The sequence below is a fragment of the Schistocerca gregaria genome, chromosome 4, assembly GCF_023897955.1.
Source record: "Schistocerca gregaria isolate iqSchGreg1 chromosome 4, iqSchGreg1.2, whole genome shotgun sequence".
Taxonomy (NCBI): Eukaryota; Metazoa; Arthropoda; class Insecta; order Orthoptera; family Acrididae; genus Schistocerca; species Schistocerca gregaria.
This window is the reverse complement of record NC_064923.1, coordinates 325,109,241-325,128,695: the sequence shown is the minus strand read 5'-3', so window position 1 is coordinate 325,128,695 and position 19,455 is coordinate 325,109,241. Positions and strand designations below refer to the sequence as shown.

The following is a 19,455-nucleotide window of genomic DNA, read 5'->3' as shown; positions in this document are numbered from 1 at the left end:
GTGAAGGAGACTGCTGATGAAAAGCAGAATATTTGAGTAGTGGTCGTGGCATGAATATTCATTTGTCACTTTACAGTGTAGTGAGGGTTTAGTCAGTTCCCACATTGTGAAGCAAGGTAATGTTTTTTATATTTGTTGATTATAGAACAAGTGAACTTGAGTGTGGCGTTCATAATTTTTATCAAATAAAAATGGGGGATTATGTACGCCTGCTGCAGCAGATTTGGGTAGTTATAGTACATGAAAATCGTTTTATTTCCACAAAATATATAGATTTTGGTCCACAACTGTATTGATTCCAGTTCCGCTTTACAAAATTCAAAGTAGAAACTGTTACCTTTTTTCGGTCACACACTCTTATTAACAACGAAACAATACCATGGCCTTTGTGTTAATAATTACCTCCGGATGACTTAACCAGCTTTAAGTTAGTGCTTTCGGAAAAACAGAGCTCTGGTGTGGCAGCGTTGACTGTTGGCACAATGTGTGTCCTGTGTGGTGGCCGGACGTTGCAGTGCTGGCCGGGTGAAATGCACTACCAGTTATGTTATGACTCTGGCTCACGCTCGTAACTTACGCGCAAAAGCAAGTTCTTTAATCCGACTGGCCAAATGAAGTTCTTCGTCCCACTTAACTGAATTATTTGTTAGCAACATTCGTTTCTGTCGCATTTTGTGCCTTTTCCCCACCCTAAAAAACACTCTGGCCATGAATGTTGCTCTCTAACACCATAGTTGAATTATCTTGAGTACTGCTTAGTTTGCCAACGTCTACAAAATTCCATGTCCAGAAAATATTGTCAGATCAGTTTAAGTATCGCTATTGTGCAGGGTAGATTACACTGAGAAATAACTGTCACGAGAGAAAGTCGATCGTTTCGCCGTTTCCGAGGTAATTAGCATTGAAGTTAGCCATTCAGGCCATTACGCGCGCAAATTCAAGAGGCCCGCAGTTAGTGTCAGTTGTTGTCATAGTGTGGATGAAAACGTAGGAGACTGCTCAGGATTCGGTCCTTACTAACGTTCCATGTCCATTTTCGTATAGCTGTCCTGTTCGGTTTTAGGAAGCCGAACGAAGAACCCTTTTGGTGATACCGTCTCCTGCGGGCCGATTGCATTTGCGCGCAAGTCCTGACTGAGTAGCTTTAGTGCTAAGTAACGGCGCAAGACGTCGAATTTTCTTTTTCTTAACAATTATTTTTCAGGGCAACTTACCCCGCAGCTTCCTTACAAGCTTTTCAAACTGTTTCTGGCCACCCTGCATACACTACTGACCATTAAAAATGCTACACCACGAAGATGGCGTGCTACAGACGCGAAATTTAAGCGACAGGAAAAAGATGATGTGATATGCAAATGATTAGCTTTTCAGATCATTCACACAAGGGTGGCGCCGGTAGCGACATCTACAACGTGCTGACATGAGGAAAGTTTCCAACCGAATTCTCATACACAAACAGCAGTTGCCGGAATTGCCTGGTGGAACGTTGTGATGCCTCGTGTAAGGAGAAGAAATGCGTACCATCATCGAATTCTAGCCTATCGCAATTGCGGTTTATTGTTTCGCGACACTGCAGCTCGCATTGGTCGAGATCCAATGACTGTTAGCAGAATATGGGTTCGGTGGGTTCAGGAGGGTAATACGGAACGCCGTCCTGGATCCCAACGGCCTCGTATCACTAGCAGTCGAGATGACAGGCATCTCATCCGCATGGCTGTAACGGATCGTGCAGCCACATCTCGATCCCTGAGTCAGTACATGGGGACGTATGCAAGACAACAACCGTCTGCACGAACAGTTCGACGACGTTTGCAGCAGCATGGACTATCAGCTCGGAGACCATGGCTGCGGTTACCCTTGACGCTGCATTATAGTCAGGAGCGCCTGCGATGGTGTACTCAACGACGAACCTGGGTGCACGAATGGCAAAACGTCATTTTTTCGGATGACTCCAGGTTCATTTACAGCTTCATGATGGTCGCATCCGTGGTTGGCGACATCGCGGTGAACGCACATTGGAGACGTGTATTCGTCATCGCCTACTGGCGTATCACCGGGCGTGATGGTATGGGGTGCCATTGGTTACACGTCTCGATCACCTCTTGCTCGCATTGACGGCACTTTGAACAGTGGGCGTTACATTTCAGATGTGTTACGACCCGTGGCTCTACCCTTCATTCGATTCCTGCGAAACCCTACATTTCAGCAGGATAATGCTCGACCGCAAGTTGCAGGTCCTGTACGGGCCTTTTTGGATACAGAAAATGTTCGACTGCTGCCCCAGCCAGGACGTTCTCCCGATCTCTCACCAATTGAAAACGTCTGCTCAATGGTGGCCGAGCAACTGGCTCGTCACAATACGCCAGTCACTACTCTTGATGAACTGTGGTATCGTGTTGAAGCTGCATGGGCAGCTGTACCTGTACACGCCATCCAAGCTCTGTTTGACTCAATGCCCAGGCGTATCAAGGCCGTTATTAGGGGCAGAGGTGGTTGTTCTGCGTACCGATTTCTCAGGATCTATTCACCCAAATTGCGTGAAAAAGTAATCACATGTCAATTCTAGTATAGTATATTTGTCCAATGAATACCCGTTTATCATCTGCATTTCTTCTTGGTGTAGCAATTTTAATGGCCAGTAGTGTATTATTTTGACCTACAGATGATGACATGCACAGATGACCATCCGCGGACACACACACACGCACGCACGCACGCATTTTTTACTTCTCTCCGTGCCTTTTGTCATATTTGCTTTGTTCATCTTTGAAATAGCTGCTTGTGTCATTTTTTCCCCTCTAATGTATAGAAACCAGTCTGTTAAATGCTGTACGAGACGACGGTATTTTTTACTGTGTACAATGACTTCTGTCGTTAGTAACAATTGCCACTTACAACACAGTTCTTAATGAATACGGGACGAAACAAAGCACTAGAGGCTGGAACGGTTGGAGCTGTGACAACAGAAGAAGCGGTGTGCGCCCGCCGTTTCTGTGACGCACGAGCATGACAGGACGTAAACACCGGCGTCACCCCTGAGGGAGCCGATAGGCCAGGGCGTCGGACGTCACGTTTGAGCGTGGCGGGGTGTGTGGAAAGTCGTATTGATTGGGTGGCGGGATCGCGCGTAGGTGCGTGGCGGCGGCAGGTGGCGCGCCCCGCGGCCGCGGCGCGAACCAGCGCCTGCGAGGGCGTCGCGGCTGCCCACGCGACTCCGTGACAGTCGACGAGCGCCCGCCGCCGCTGCCGCAAGCAGGTACGTTCCGCTCCGCGCCGCGCCGAGCGTACAAGCTCCGCGCTGCCGCCGTTGCCAGTCCTTTCCTTTGTTATCTCTATTATGTCCCACAAGTGGCATCGCGAGCGAGGGACGTGCCGTGCCACGCGCTTCGCACCTGGCGCAAGTGGCAAGTTGTGGCTCGAATTCTCCTTACCTCTCGTAACAACGGGACTGTTTCAATTTGATATTTACTTACTAGACGTGCAACACTACTGCTTGTAAGCAAATTTCTTTCACTGTATCTGTCCAGCCTCGGCTCACACAAACGGGTTCATTACTATTAGCCTTTTGTTTTTTATGCTCCAACAGCAGTCCTGTTCGCAAACAAAATCACGGAAATTGCGTTCCACTTGATTATCCAAACCACTTTTTTGTCTTCATCAGTGAGTCGTACACTAAAAGGAATGGAAGCGCCTGCCCGATATTTATCAAACTTGGTGGAGATGTTCATCACATGATTTACTGACTGATCAAATTTCCAGTCTTTCGGAACTGATGTCTATCTTCAACACCAGTAGGAGGTTTAACCCCGACTGGAAGCAATATACTCTTCTAATCGTGGCGTGGAAGCAAACAGCCTCCGAATGTCATCTTGACCAATGTCTTCCCATGTCTGAAACACATGCTGGCTGGGGCCTGGTATGAATGTATACATCTTGCCGTCGCATCCCAGACGTGGTCTGGTGACAAGTAAGGTGGGCTGGTCAGTCAAGGATCCGTACATTCTCGAGGCGTTTGTGTTGTGAACTGTGGTCTTGAATTATCCTGTCGGAATATGCCACTTTCATACCCTGGTTATGAAGGGGACGACAGCGTTTACCGTGCTTGGTACATACTGGCGAACATTCAGCCTCCCTCCAACAATTGCCAAATCAGTTCTGTTGCTGTATCCAGTAGCTCGCCACAACATGATTCCAGGAGTTGGAGAGGTATGAGACGCGAGAATCGCTGCTTCGTGTAACCTTTCAACAGGTCATCTGCAGACACGTAGGCGTCGACCTGATCGCCGCAAACAAGCGATACTCCTCGCTGAACACCACGTAACACTGTCAAGTGTCTGAGTTGACCCCTGGTTCCACATCAGACAAGTCGCTGGTCTATGGTATGGTGGCAGGGGTAAACGACGCATAGCAACTCCAGAACTCGACCCAGCTTCCAGCAATCTGTTGCCGACGGTTCGTGGTGACACTGTACCTGTAACCTTGCTGTTTATTTCAGTCACCCGAACAATCCTACTACCTTTTGTGATGTAATGCTCTTGGGAGGTCCCATGCTGACTCTTATTGCCATACGGTTGACTTGAATACATATCATCATCATTCGTTCTACAGTAATTGTACCACAGCCAACTGTCTGATCGATGTATCGATATGATGATCTCATGTCCCTTTGCCGATTATTCGACCTTTCTCAACCTCTGGAACATGGCGATAAGATCCGCTTGCACGTCTTTGGGCATTTTGTCGTGCGATGTCGTTGTTGTTGCTACGTTGCTGTTGTGGTTGTCGTCCTCGTAGTCGTCGTTGTTTTCTTCAGTCCGAAAACTGGTGTGATACAGCTCTCTGTGCTAATCTGTCCTCTGCGAGTCTCTTCTAATCCTCTATTTGAATCTGCTTACACTATCCATGTCTTGATTATCCTCTACAGTTTGGACTGTTCCTCCTCCTGATATTTGGACTGTTCCTTGACGACTCATATATCAATCGATATGTATCAAGTTTGATTCCATAACTTTCATTTTTCCCTAGTTCGGTTCAGTACCTCCTCATTTGTTATTCCATCTACCCATCTACATTTCAAAAGCTTCTGGTGTCTTCTTGTCTGATCTGTTTGTCGTCCGCTTTCACTTTCGTTCAAGTCTACACTGTGGACTTCAGAAAAGACTTCATGACTTTTAAATTTATATTAGATACTAATAAGGTCCTTTTTTTCAAAAATGGTTTTTCTTGCTATTGCTGGTCTTAATTGTATATTCTCTCTGCTGCAGCCATCATCAGTTATTTCACTACTCAAATAGCAAATCTCATCTAGTAGTTTCAATTTCATATTTCCTAATCTAATTCTCTCAGTACAGCCTGATTTAATTCGTCTACGTTCTATTACGTTTCTTGGTGTTCATCTTATAATCTCATTTCAAGACACTATTCCGTTCAGCTGTTCTTCCATATCTTTTGCCTGACAGAATTACAGTATCATTAGCAATGTGTTGCGACATCCACTCTAAAAGTTCCAATAACGTTGGACACGTACAACAGCCGCCATATACTCAAACCATTCTTTGTGTATTTCACTGAAAAAATACAGCAACCAGCCACTTTTTAATGCGTTTTTTATTTACGCCAATATGCATTTCGGGTTTGCACCCATCTTCAGCTGGCAAATTACATGGATCTTCAGTTACTACAGTAGTACAATCTCGACAGCAGTTTGGATGCTGCAGCAAGCCTGTGCAAAGCAACGACTCCAATCAGTTACTTCAATTTCGCGAGTTTAAAGTCACACACTATCAGCTGCTCATTTTACTTACTTTCTCCTCTCCTTGTTTTTTCCTGGCTTTTCTTCTTTTTTGCAACAACACAAACACTTTTTATCACGTATTTTGCACAGGCGCACTGCGTTATCCGCCATGTTGTCGACTGACAGTTTTTGTTTACATACAAATGGTTTATCTATGGACAGAGTTATATTTTCACGAAAGTTTTGAGGTTCTAAGATAAGCTATTGTTTTCTAAATATTGACTTGGCTGATAGAAGTAGTCTAACATAACACATTTATACAAAGCAGTAATTCATACATTTACAATATAACAAAGATATAATTAAGATACCAGAATTAAGATTTTTATGTTTTTTACATGCATTTGCTGGGTTTATAACAGATTATGTTGTTTGTTGATTGTGCTTAGTAAGTGGTTTGATAAGTAGAGTGTGGAAGTTTTTTAGAAATATTCGGTTTGGCAGCTCTGTTTGGTCGTTAAGTATGTCAGAAGGGGATGCATGTTTATGTGAATAAATTTCGATTTCTTCTAGGAGGTTCATTCTTTTTCCTTTTTTGGCTAAGTGGAGAACTTGTAGGTTATGGGATATGTCTGTTACTTGATGTTCTTCTTCTGCTACATGTTGGGCGAATGTGGATTTATGTAAGTTTTTTAAACGAAGAGCATCCATGTGTTCTCGAAACCGTATGCTGAAGTTTCTCCCTGTTTGACCTATGTATGTTTTTGGACATGAGTTGCAGTTAAGTTTGTATATTCCTGATTGATTGTACGGTTTGGTATTATTTTTAATGTTATGGATAGCTTTGTCCTTTATTTTGTTATTTGTATAGTAGCTGATTTTGATATCTGTTCCTCGGAACAAGTTTGCTATTTTATATGACAGCTTTCCTACAAATGGCAAGCTTACATATTTTTCTTTTGCCTGTGTTGTGGTATTCTTTAATGTAGTTTTGTTATTGTGTTTGTTTATGTGGGGATTTATCTTATAGTTTAGTTCATCTATTAATTTTGGATTGTAACCATTATTGTAAGCAATTGCTTTGATGGTGTTTAGTTCTTCTATTTGGTCAGCTGGTTGTAGTGGTATTTTGTGCATTCTGTTTAGCATTGCTCTGTATGAAGCCGTCTTATGTTGATCCGGGTGGCAGGATGACTTATTAATTGTGTTATCTGTGTATGTTGGTTTTCTGTATACTTGAAATTTGTGTTTGTTGTTGGAGCTACTTATGCAGAGATCCAGAAAATTTAAACCTACTTCTGTTTGGTGTTCTACAGTGAAGATGATGTTCTGATGCATTTTATTCATTTCTTTTGCAAGGTTATCAATTTCTTCTGCAGTGCCATCAAATAAGACTATTATATCATCAACATACCTTCTGTAATAAATTATCTTGTTTACCATCTGGGGGTTTTCTTTAAAAAATTTACATTCTAAGTTATTGATGAAAATATCTGCTAGCAAACTGGCAAGGCAGCTACCCATAGCCAGACCCTCTTTCTGCTGGTACATTTTGTTATTAAAAGAAAAATAGTTGTGTGATAGTACTAGTGTTAATAGATCAATGAATTCATATATTTCTGGTAATGCCAAATTTTTATGTTTAAGTAAATTGTTTTTAATTATTTCTATTGTTTCTTTGACGGGTATGTTTGTGTAGAGGTTTGTGATGTCAAGTGATGCAAACCTAGCAGTATCAGGAATCTGAATTTCCTTTAGACAATTAATAAGTTCATAACTGTTCTTTACTGAGTATGTCTCTTCAAATTTGAATGTGTTGCTAAGGACCTCATTCAGTTTCTTGCTGATTTTATAAGTTGGGCTGCTCCGAGAATTAACAATTGGACGTATGGGACAGTTAACTTTATGGGTCTTAGGTTGTGCTCGTAGACGTGGTGCATAAGGGTTCATAACAGTGCATTCATGTATATCTTTTGCATTTAAGAGGAAATTACTTTTTTTCATCATATTTTTAAGTTTATTCTGTAAATGTATGAATTACTGCTTTGTATAAATGTGTTATGTTAGACTACTTCTATCAGCCAAGTCAATATTTAGAAAACAATAGCTTATCTTAGAACCTCAAAACTTTCGTGAAAATATAACTCTGTCCATAGATAAACCATTTGTATGTAAACAAAAACTGTCAGTCGACAACATGGCGGATAACGCAGTGCGCCTGTGCAAAATACGTGATAAAAAGTGTTTGTGTTGTTGCAAAAAAGAAGAAAAGCCAGGAAAAAACAAGGAGAGGAGAAAGTAAGTAAAATGAGCAGCTGATAGTGTGTGACTTTAAACTCGCGAAATTGAAGTAACTGATTGGAGTCGTTGCTTTGCACAGGCTTGCTGCAGCATCCAAACTGCTGTCGAGATTGTACTACTGTAGTAACTGAAGATCCATGTAATTTGCCAGCTGAAGATGGGTGCAAACCCGAAATGCATATTGGCGTAAATAAAAAACGCATTAAAAAGTGGCTGGTTGCTGTATTTTTTCAGTGAAATACTATTATCCACGGCCACGGAGCTCAACAGTCCAAATAAAATGGACAAATTGTTATTGACACTACCTAGCCAGGTACTAAGAGCTTTACATGACTTCAGAAAGTACAAAATTAAGTTAGAAAGAACAATTCTTAGTATCAAGTTCAATAAAATGTGTTTAAGTGCGAATGTAACTCCAAAATATGTGAAAGTGAACATCAACAGTCAAAGCAGAGCAGCGAAAATAGCTAAAGAAAGAAGTGAAATTATATGGCTCCAATCTGAAATCCGAAACCAACACAGAAAGAAGCAGTTTTTAAACCACCAGTTATATAGATTACATTTAGAGCTAGGTAAACAACTTACTCCTACACAATTCAACCATGCATTAGATTTTGTCACTATAATAGCTATGAAAGAACAGCATAAAGTCAGATGTAGGCATAACAATAAGTTGAAAAAGCTTATGTCACAAATTCCTAAGGTGAATGACAAACTACCTCCCACTAATCATAAATTCTCCAAACGTCTAGTAAATTCAACTAACATCATCTTCAGTGATAAAGAAGTAAGTTTGCTGAATAAAGGGCTTCAACATAATATCACCCCATCTCTGACTGAAAATAATATTAAAGAATTAATAGTAGGCACCAAAATAGCCTGTGATACTGCAAAACTAACTCAGAATGATCAGATTGCCATAGGCCACAAAGTTAACAATTTTATCACCAAACAAATAGAGAAAGCAAATAATAAGAATAGTATAAAGCACCATGACAGAACAATACTTAAAAGTGTTAATAAGAAACTAAGTGACAGTAAAGCTTTAGTAGTAAAAGCAGATAAAAGCAATGCTATTGTTGTAATGTATGAAAGTGAATATGTAAGAAAAACCATTGAATTTTTCAGTAATAATAATATAGTAGAAATTAAGTCTGATCCCACTCTTAAGTTACAGAATAAACTTAAAAATATGATGAAAAAAAGTAATTTCCTCTTAAATGCAAAAGATATACATGAATGCACTGTTATGAACCCTTATGCACCACGTCTACGAGCACAACCTAAGACCCATAAAGTTAACTGTCCCATACGTCCAATTGTTAATTCTCGGAGCAGCCCAACTTATAAAATCAGCAAGAAACTGAATGAGGTCCTTAGCAACACATTCAAATTTGAAGAGACATACTCAGTAAAGAACAGTTATGAACTTATTAATTGTCTAAAGGAAATTCAGATTCCTGATACTGCTAGGTTTGCATCACTTGACATCACAAACCTCTACACAAACATACCCGTCAAAGAAACAATAGAAATAATTAAAAACAATTTACTTAAACATAAAAATTTGGCATTACCAGAAATATATGAATTCATTGATCTATTAACACTAGTACTATCACACAACTATTTTTCTTTTAATAACAAAATGTACCAGCAGAAAGAGGGTCTGGCTATGGGTAGCTGCCTTGCCAGTTTGCTAGCAGATATTTTCATCAATAACTTAGAATGTAAATTTTTTAAAGAAAACCCCCAGATGGTAAACAAGATAATTTATTACAGAAGGTATGTTGATGATATAATAGTCTTATTTGATGGCACTGCAGAAGAAATTGATAACCTTGCAAAAGAAATGAATAAAATGCATCAGAACATCATCTTCACTGTAGAACACCAAACAGAAGTAGGTTTAAATTTTCTGGATCTCTGCATAAGTAGCTCCAACAACAAACACAAATTTCAAGTATACAGAAAACCAACATACACAGATAACACAATTAATAAGTCATCCTGCCACCCGGATCAACATAAGACGGCTTCATACAGAGCAATGCTAAACAGAATGCACAAAATACCACTACAACCAGCTGACCAAATAGAAGAACTAAACACCATCAAAGCAATTGCTTACAATAATGGTTACAATCCAAAATTAATAGATGAACTAAACTATAAGATAAATCCCCACATAAACAAACACAATAACAAAACTACATTAAAGAATACCACAACACAGGCAAAAGAAAAATATGTAAGCTTGCCATTTGTAGGAAAGCTGTCATATAAAATAGCAAACTTGTTCCGAGGAACAGATATCAAAATCAGCTACTATACAAATAACAAAATAAAGGACAAAGCTATCCATAACATTAAAAATAATACCAAACCGTACAATCAATCAGGAATATACAAACTTAACTGCAACTCATGTCCAAAAACATACATAGGTCAAACAGGGAGAAACTTCAGCATACGGTTTCGAGAACACATGGATGCTCTTCGTTTAAAAAACTTACATAAATCCACATTCGCCCAACATGTAGCAGAAGAAGAACATCAAGTAACAGACATATCCCATAACCTACAAGTTCTCCACTTAGCCAAAAAAGGAAAAAGAATGAACCTCCTAGAAGAAATCGAAATTTATTCACATAAACATGCATCCCCTTCTGACATACTTAACGACCAAACAGAGCTGCCAAACCGAATATTTCTAAAAAACTTCCACACTCTACTTATCAAACCACTTACTAAGCACAATCAACAAACAACATAATCTGTTATAAACCCAGCAAATGCATGTAAAAAACATAAAAATCTTAATTCTGGTATCTTAATTATATCTTTGTTATATTGTAAATGTATGAATTACTGCTTTGTATAAATGTGTTATGTTAGACTACTTCTATCAGCCAAGTCAATATTTAGAAAACAATAGCTTATCTTAGAACCTCAAAACTTTCGTGAAAATATAACTCTGTCCATAGATAAACCATTTGTATGTAAACAAAAACTGTCAGTCGACAACATGGCGGATAACGCAGTGCGCCTGTGCAAAATACGTGATAAAAAGTGTTTGTGTTGTTGCAAAAAAGAAGAAAAGCCAGGAAAAAACAAGGAGAGGAGAAAGTAAGTAAAATGAGCAGCTGATAGTGTGTGACTTTAAACTCGCGAAATTGAAGTAACTGATTGGAGTCGTTGCTTTGCACAGGCTTGCTGCAGCATCCAAACTGCTGTCGAGATTGTACTACTGTAGTAACTGAAGATCCATGTAATTTGCCAGCTGAAGATGGGTGCAAACCCGAAATGCATATTGGCGTAAATAAAAAACGCATTAAAAAGTGGCTGGTTGCTGTATTTTTTCAGTGAAATACTATTATCCACGGCCACGGAGCTCAACAGTCCAAATAAAATGGACAAATTGTCATTCTTTGTGTGTACAATCAAATCTCACATAAGAAATAAATTATGATCACAGTTTCCTACAGGCATGGAAACACTGTGGTATTCGTTTGGTAGCCTTCAGTCCAGTTGTTCTTGGAGTAATACTTTCCATTTCAGTCTGTGTGCTTCATTGAGACCTTAAAATTAAACCATGTTTTACAGTGAAAGGTTAGGCCTAGATCATTTCTCTATGTCCGTTGTAATCATTACCTCCCTTCTGTTTGGTTAGGCTTTGAGGGCGATTAAAGAAAAAATAGTTTTGCTAACTGCCTTCACAAAAACATTAATTAGTTGCAGACGCCAAACTGTAAGACCATTTGATTTGTAGAAGCTAAGATAAATAGGTACAAAAATATTTTACGTGCTATTTTTCACTCAGGAATCATTCCCCAAAACATGTTTTGATTGGAAGCCTCAATAAAGCATGACCCTCGGATGGAGGCGCAAATTGGACGAAAAATTTTTGTCATGAGAAGGTTGTATGGTTTGCTTAGTCAAATATTACGGACAAATAGAGGCAAACATTCTCTCGAAGCCCCGGTTTGAGGCAATTAAGACAAATAAAATGTCCGTTCCGTAAAGAGATTTATTCACAGAATACACATTTGAGGTAATCCTTACTGTGAATGTGATTAAATAACAGTAGGAGATTTGTCACTTTTTTTTCTAATATAAACCATGCGCAAATCAGCGGACTGATTTCACATCATTTAACCAGATTTCATAAAACATTACCAATTGATGCAGCAACTCTCTTAATCAAAATAATGTATTTATTTTAATACTAATTCCGAAAGTTTTAAATTAACGTAGCCTTACACTGTGAGATCCTAGAAAATTCCTAAAACACGGAGAGGTGGCTGTATTGCCTTCAGGCCTAAAAGAAAGTACGTCTGAGCAGTTCACCAAAAACGCTCTCATTGTAAACATATCTTCTCTCTGATTTGTGAAACTATTACACTTAACTGCGTAACGATATGAAGCTTGCAACTATTTTGTAACAGGTTACTTTTTGATGACAGTCTAGGAAGTCGAAACTAGTGATGATGATATCATTTGTGTGTTTTGTAAAGATTCAATAAAAAATTTTGATTACAAATTTATCGTTGTGTTCCTCTAAGCAGCAATATGCACAGTCTACATACTTTTATTTGTCTTATACTAAAATAGGGAAATGTTTCCAACACATAGTTTTCGCTGAGCAATTGGAAAAACATTAAATTCCATATATTTCTGTTAATATGTAACTCCATTTCGTAGCATATCTTCATCTACTGCCCAGGACGTCATCCGCTCCACTGACAACACTCTGCCGCAGTTCACAACTTCGAGCTGATTCTCATCAATGCTTTCTTGGCTTGTAACGTTTCGATTTATTGTATCAAACGCCTAACGTAACAATTCGTCTGGAGACAGCAAGGGATGTTGCCATGCAGACTGCACTGTTGGCGATCGATCGATTAGGGATCTTTGTTATTGTTGTTTCCGCCGTCAACTTTAAGTTTGTCTGGACGCAGTTCTCCATTCCTGTCGATTGCCAGTGGTACTCTACTTTTCAGTATATAGCTGATGCATCCCACATCATCGACGATGTGTATCACACAGGGTGAGGCACTGAAACAGCTCACCACAAGCATATCCAGAATGAATAAATCTACCAAGACGCGATTTCCGCCAAATTATAGCGGACAGTATGGAGAATTTTCTGACGTTCACAAGTTGTTTCTTTATCGTTTATGCTGGCCGAACTGCGACAAGGACTTTGTTTTTTCTAATGGAACTATTTTTTTCCTATGGCATTTGAAAGAAGTTTCTAAGAGATCTTCAACGATATAACACGTAGGGGATTTGATCAGATAGTATCAAGATTACAGTACCACTGACCATTGTCTCAGCGTCAGGAGAAGAGATTCCACAAACGTCTGTTCCTTTAAACCAAATGTAAGCAAACACGTAAATCAGACATGGTTCTTGTGTTTACCTGTCCGTTTGGAGCTCATGAGTCTATGCTACGATGTTGCAGCACCATCAGATAACTTGCTCGTTAAACTATTGAGACATTCACAGTGTGTACAGCAGCCGAAAAAGTGAATATCGTTTATGGCGAATGTCGCAAAGTTAATAGAGCGGGGGAAGAGTATCCACACCGTGCCAAGCACTCACGACCTGTCTGTGTAAACAGTATAAAAAAGGTTTGGAGAGTGAAATATGTCAAGCAAAAAGGTGTGCAAGTACTGGAAAAAATGAAACTTAACATGTTAGCAGCAGTAATACACAATGCAAATGTCACGAAGAGGCATCTCGCAAGAGCGAATGGGATCGCCCAGACGAGTGTTCTGCGAGAACTACATTCAATCGCATTTCATCCTCTTCACTTTTTGCTGCATGTACAGCTTCATAGCAATGACTTAAAATATTGATTACAGTCCTACAAATGTTATCTACGAAAAGTGCAAAGTGTTTCGCCTTATCTACTCAAATTTCTGCATAAAGAAACTACGAACAAGTCAGTCTTCCCAGTATGCACTATTCGTCAGTTGAAAACCCACGCTAACTGTTATCCAAGCCTCCAATCGTTGGTCTCTGTTTTATTAATGGGGATCCAAATACATTCAAGTATCTCGAGTTCGTAAGATATGTTGGTGCCACAGTTATTTGAAGACACCCTACTCAACAGAAGGCCATCTGTATGGTACCACCATGACGCATTTCCCGTTCCGCATGTGCTATGACAGATCCTCCTAAGAGAATATTGCGAGAGCATTGGAACGGCCGTTCAGGAAACGCAGGATGGTGTGCACACTCACCAAACTTAACACTTCTATAGTGTTGTCTGTGGCGAAAATTAAAACAAGAGGTCTTACTAGAAAACACCGAGGACTCCCGAAGGCATGAAAGGCACGATAGCACGACCCTGTGCTGCCGTTAACTCCAGATGAAATTGAACGTGCGGTCTTGTTTCTCAAGAATCAGTTCATAGCGTGCAGAAATGTTCAGGGTCAACATTTTGAGCACTTGATGTAACAGCCGTGATAATGGACACGGGAAGCTTAATAGAGTTCCGTGCTTGCTTACATTTGGTAAAATAGGGCAGACGTTTGTGTAGGCTCTTCTCCTGACGGCGGGACTGTGGTTTGCAGCTCTGTTATCCTGATACTATTTGATCAAGTCCCATAATGTTATGTCGTTGAAGTTCTCTTAGTAGCTTCTTTCAGATACCACAAAATATGTATAGAGTTCCATTAGAAAAAAAAAGATCGGTGTCATAATTCGCTGACTGTAAACCATAAAAATTACATGGAACTTCAGGAAATTTGCCATATTGTATGCTATAATTTTGGGGAAAACCAACCCTCAATATATCTGTTGCATCTGGATATACTTGTGGTTGCCTGTCGTCGCTGCCTCACCACGCATACTCACGCCTACATCTACATCTACATGACTACTCTGCAATTCACATTTAAGTGCTTGGCAGAAGGTTCATCGAACCAAAATCATACTATCTCTCTACTATTCCACTCCCGAACAGCGAGCGGGAAAAACGAACACCTAAACCTTTCTGTTCGAGCTCTGATTTCTCTTATTTTATTTTGATGATCATTCCTACCTATGTAGGTTGGGCTCAACAAAATATTTTCGCATTCGGAAGAGAAAGTTGGTGACTGAAATTTCGTAAAAAGCTCTCGCCGCGACGAAAAACGTCTATGCTGTAATGACTTCCATCCCAACTCGTGTATCATATCTGCCACACTCTCTCCCCTATAACGCGATAATACAAAACGAGCTGCCCTTTTTTGCACCCTTTCGATGTCCTCCGTCAATCCCACCTGGTAAGGATCCCACACCGCGCAGCAATATTCTAACAGAGGACGAACGAGTGTAGTGTAAGCTGCCTCTTTAGTGGACTTGTTGCATCTTCTAAGTGTCCTGCCAATGAAACGCAACCTTTGGCTCGCCTTCCCGACAATATTATCTATGTGGTCCTTCCAACTGAAGTTGTTCGTAATTTTAACACCCAGGTACTTAGTTGAATTGACAGCCTTGAGAATTGTACTATTTATCGAGTAATCGAATTCCAACGGATTTCTTTTGGAACTCATGTGGATCATCTCACACTTTTCGTTATTTAGCGTCAACTGCCACCTGACACACCATACAGCAATCTTTTCTAAATCGCTTTGCAGCTGATACTGGTCTTCGGATGACCTTACTAGACGGTAAATTACAGCATCATCTGCGAACAGTCTAAGAGAACTGCTCAGATTGTCACCCAGGTCATTTATATAGATCAGGAACAGTAGAGGTCCCAGGACGCTTCCCTGGGGAACACCTGATATCACTTCAGTTTTACTCGATGATTTGCCGTCTATTACTACGAACTGCGACCTTCCTGACAGGAAATCACGAATCCAGTCGCACAACTGAGACGATACCCCATAGCTCCGCAGCTTGATTAGAAGTCGCTTGTGAGGAACGGTGTCAAAAGCTTTCCGGAAATCTAGAAATACGGAATCAACTTGAGATCCCCTGTCGATAGCGGCCATTACTTCGTGCGAATAAAGAGCTAGCTGCGTTGCACAAGAGCGATGTTTTCTGAAGCCATGCTGATTACGTGTCAATAGATCGTTCCCTTCGAGGTGATTCATAATGTTTGAATACAGTATATGCTCCAAAACCCTACTGCAAACCTACGTTTATCCTTGCTATTCTTTCTTTCGCCATCCCTTCAACCAGGCTTTTCTGTAACGACTCACATAAGAAGTGCTCAACTAACATTCTATTTCCAGAATTAAATTTTCACTCTGCAGCGGAGTGTGCGCTGATATGAAACTTCCTGGCAGATTAAAACTGTGTGCCGCGCCGAGACTCGAACTCGGGACCTTTGCCTTTCGCGGGCAAGTGCTCTACCAACTGAACTACCCAAGCACGACTCACACCCCGTCCTGACAGCTTTAATTCCACCAGTACCTCGTCTCCTACCTTCCAAACTTCGCAGAAGCTCTCCTGCCTACCTTGCAGAACTAACACTCCTGGAAGAAAGGATATTGCAGAGACATGGCTTACTGGTGGAATTAAAGCTGTGAGGACGGGGCGTGAGTCGTGCTTGGATAGCTCTGATGGTAGAGCACTTGCCCGCAAAAGGCAAAGATCCAGAGCTCGAGTCTCGGCCCGGCACACAGTTTTAATCTGCCAGGAAGTTTCAACATTCTATTTGTTCTGTTCATTGTGTTATTTGCGAGGTAAAATTTTCCTTGCAAAATCGTTGCTGAACCTCTTCATTCCTTTCACAATCAACCGACTTCATCCTGTGACACCACATTTCAAAGGCGCCTGACGGTTAGTCTCCGGCTTCGTTATTGTCCACGTTTTGAAACCTTCCAGCGCTGTGCTCGAAAGATGTCTTATAATGAAAACTTTGTGGCCTCTAGAATATTCGGAAGTTTACACAGTACCTGGTGAAATGAATCCGGACTTTTTTAGTGATCATTAATATGGGATGCGTTCCCCCCTTCCCTTCCCCTTCGCCTTCATAGCGGCTTGAACTTTGCTGGAGACGTTTTCAGTGAAGTGTCTATGTGTCTGTGGAGAAATGGCAGCCCATTCTTACTCAAGAGCGGAAACCAGAGAAGATACTTGTGTTGGATGCTGGGGTCTAGAGCGAAATAGATATTCCAACTCATCCCAGACTTGTTCCAGTGGATTCATGTCGGAACTCCGGTCAAGCCAGTCCAGTTCAGGAACGTTGTTCTCCACATATTACTGGATCAGAGGTGCTGCATTATGACAGGGTGCATCGTCGTGCTGATTTAAACAGTCATCATATCCGAATTGTTCCTCTACTATATGCAGAATAAAATGCTCTAATATGTGTTCATTAAGTTCCACATTTAGCGTTTTCTTATTTGCAATAAGGGGACCACACATTAACCACGAAAACCTCACCCATGCCGTAACACCACCTCCCCTATACTTAACTAGTGGCACTACACATGACAATGGATTATGTTCTCCATGAATTCGGCGAGTCCAAACTCTTCCCTTGGGCTGCCGCAGAGCATAGCGTGATCCATCACTTCTAATCACTCGTTTCCAGTCATCCACTGACCAAATGAGTCGCTCTTTACACTACCTCAAGCGTCGCGTAGCACTGACTTCAGAACTGTGTGTTTAATGAGGAGCTGCTCGATCACTGTATCTTACTCTTTATAACTCCGTACGCACAGTCATTTTGCGCCCTGCATCGCTGTTAGCACTGTGGAACTAACGTGTGATTCCTTCCGATTTTTCACAACCGTCCTCCGATGTGCTAGACGGTCCCTATCCCTCAGTACATGAGGCCTGCCTATTCTTGGTTTAGCTGTTTTCCTTCGTGTTTCCACTTCACAGACACATCACCAACAATCGAATGGGGCTGCTTCAGAACGGGTGAAACATCCCCGATGGATTTGTTAATCCGGTGACAGCCAATGACTGGTCCACGTTCGAAGTCACTTAGCTATCACAATAAACCCATTCTGCTGTTACTGCGTCTCTACTAGCAACACACTATTCCACGCCCCCTTTTATGCTGGCGGGTCCACCTCTTGCGACATCTAGTGGTTATTTCCGCTTTATATACCGGTGTCCGGTAATTTTGATCAGTTACTGTATATGAAACTCTGTTGCGTCGTGCATATCTCTGTCTCTCTTCTACCTTTCTTTTTCTTCTGTTCTATTTCCAAGATCGTTTAATTCATCCAAGAGTCTTGTTTAAGCATAGAATTTCTCGATGCAGCATGGCCCGTTGCGCCGCGCGGGATTAGCCGAGCGGTCTCATGCGCTGCAGTCGTGGACTGTGCGGTTGGTTCCGGCGGAGGTTCGAGTCCTCCCTCGGGCATGGGTGTGTGTATGTTTATCCTTAGGATAATTTAGGTGAAGTAGTGTGTAAGCTTAGGGACTGATGACCTTAGCAGTTAAGTCCCCTAAGATTTCACACACATGGCCCGTTGCTGTGCACCCTTTACTTTAGGTTTATTTCTGTTCATATTATAACCATCGTTCCATTTCATTAAGAATCAACACTACTCAGTTTCACATCCGGCGACCAGTGCTTATTATTAAAGAACTCTATCACCCTGGTTTTCTGTCTGTGAGAAATGCTCCCACATCGAGTTAGTGCGTCGCTTTCCTCATTGCGCCGGCAATATACAAATTAAAAATACGTGGTGACAATGAGCACCTTGCCTTAACGTTTCCTGATTTTGAGTCCTATATCGTCAGTGCCAACTACTCCAATCTGCTTCGCATGTAGAGTATGTATCACCCTTCTGCCCCTCTCGTTGAAACCACACTGCTCAAAAATGAAGTTTCATATAAGCGCACACTCCGCTGCAGAGCGAAAATCTCATTCTGGAAACATCCCCCAGGCTGTGGCTAAGCCATGTCTCCGCAATATCCTTTCTTTCAGGAGTGCTAGTTCTGCGAGGTTGGCAGGAGAGCTTCTGTAAAGTTTGGAAGGTAGAAGACGAGGTACTGGCAGAAGTAGAACTGTGAGGACGGGACGTGAGTCGTGCTTGGGTAGCTCAGTTGGTAGAGTACTTGCCCGCGAAAGGCAAACGTCCAGAGATCGAGTCTCGGTCCAGCACATAGTTTTATTGTGCCAGGAAGTTTCATATCAGCGCACACTCCACTGTAGAGTGAAAATTTCATTCTAAGAACATTGTATTCCACTCCGAATTATGAGAAGCCTACTCCAAATCTACGAATGCGACGTATGTTTCTTTGTTTTTTTTCTGAATCTACACTGTTTTATTAATTACTGACCTAAATTGTTTCTTCCCCTAAAGGGAAACGTGTCCTCTTATTAATTAATTTCAGATGGTCCTTCCTTTCTCCAGCAAAGTATTCTTGTGAGTAGTTATGACCCATCTGGCACTATACTGTAAGAGCTACAATTTTCGTGTATACCCGCCTTTGCTCTCTTTATTAGTTGA

General features: G+C 41.1%; 2 protein-coding genes across 8 annotated transcripts in view; both read left to right on the top strand.

Annotated features, from left to right (window-relative positions):
- The window catches only part of LOC126365733 (multiple PDZ domain protein), a 2,074,088-nt gene that overhangs the window by 1,749,850 nt on the left and 304,783 nt on the right, over positions 1 to 19,455 (top strand). The window lies entirely within an intron of this gene.
- Positions 7,752 to 11,454, top strand: LOC126365734 (uncharacterized). The gene is made up of 3 exons (XM_050008186.1): positions 7,752 to 8,032; positions 8,115 to 11,164; positions 11,247 to 11,454. The coding sequence occupies exon 2, from the start codon at positions 8,316 to 8,318 to the stop codon at positions 10,809 to 10,811; it is 2,496 nt and encodes an 831-aa protein (XP_049864143.1). The 5' UTR covers positions 7,752 to 8,032; positions 8,115 to 8,315; the 3' UTR covers positions 10,812 to 11,164; positions 11,247 to 11,454.

Bases quoted from the DNA above. Each gene is read 5' to 3' on its own strand.
- LOC126365734 (XM_050008186.1), top strand. From the start codon at position 8,316: ATGGACAAATTGTTATTGACACTACCTAGCCAGGTACTAAGAGCTTTA.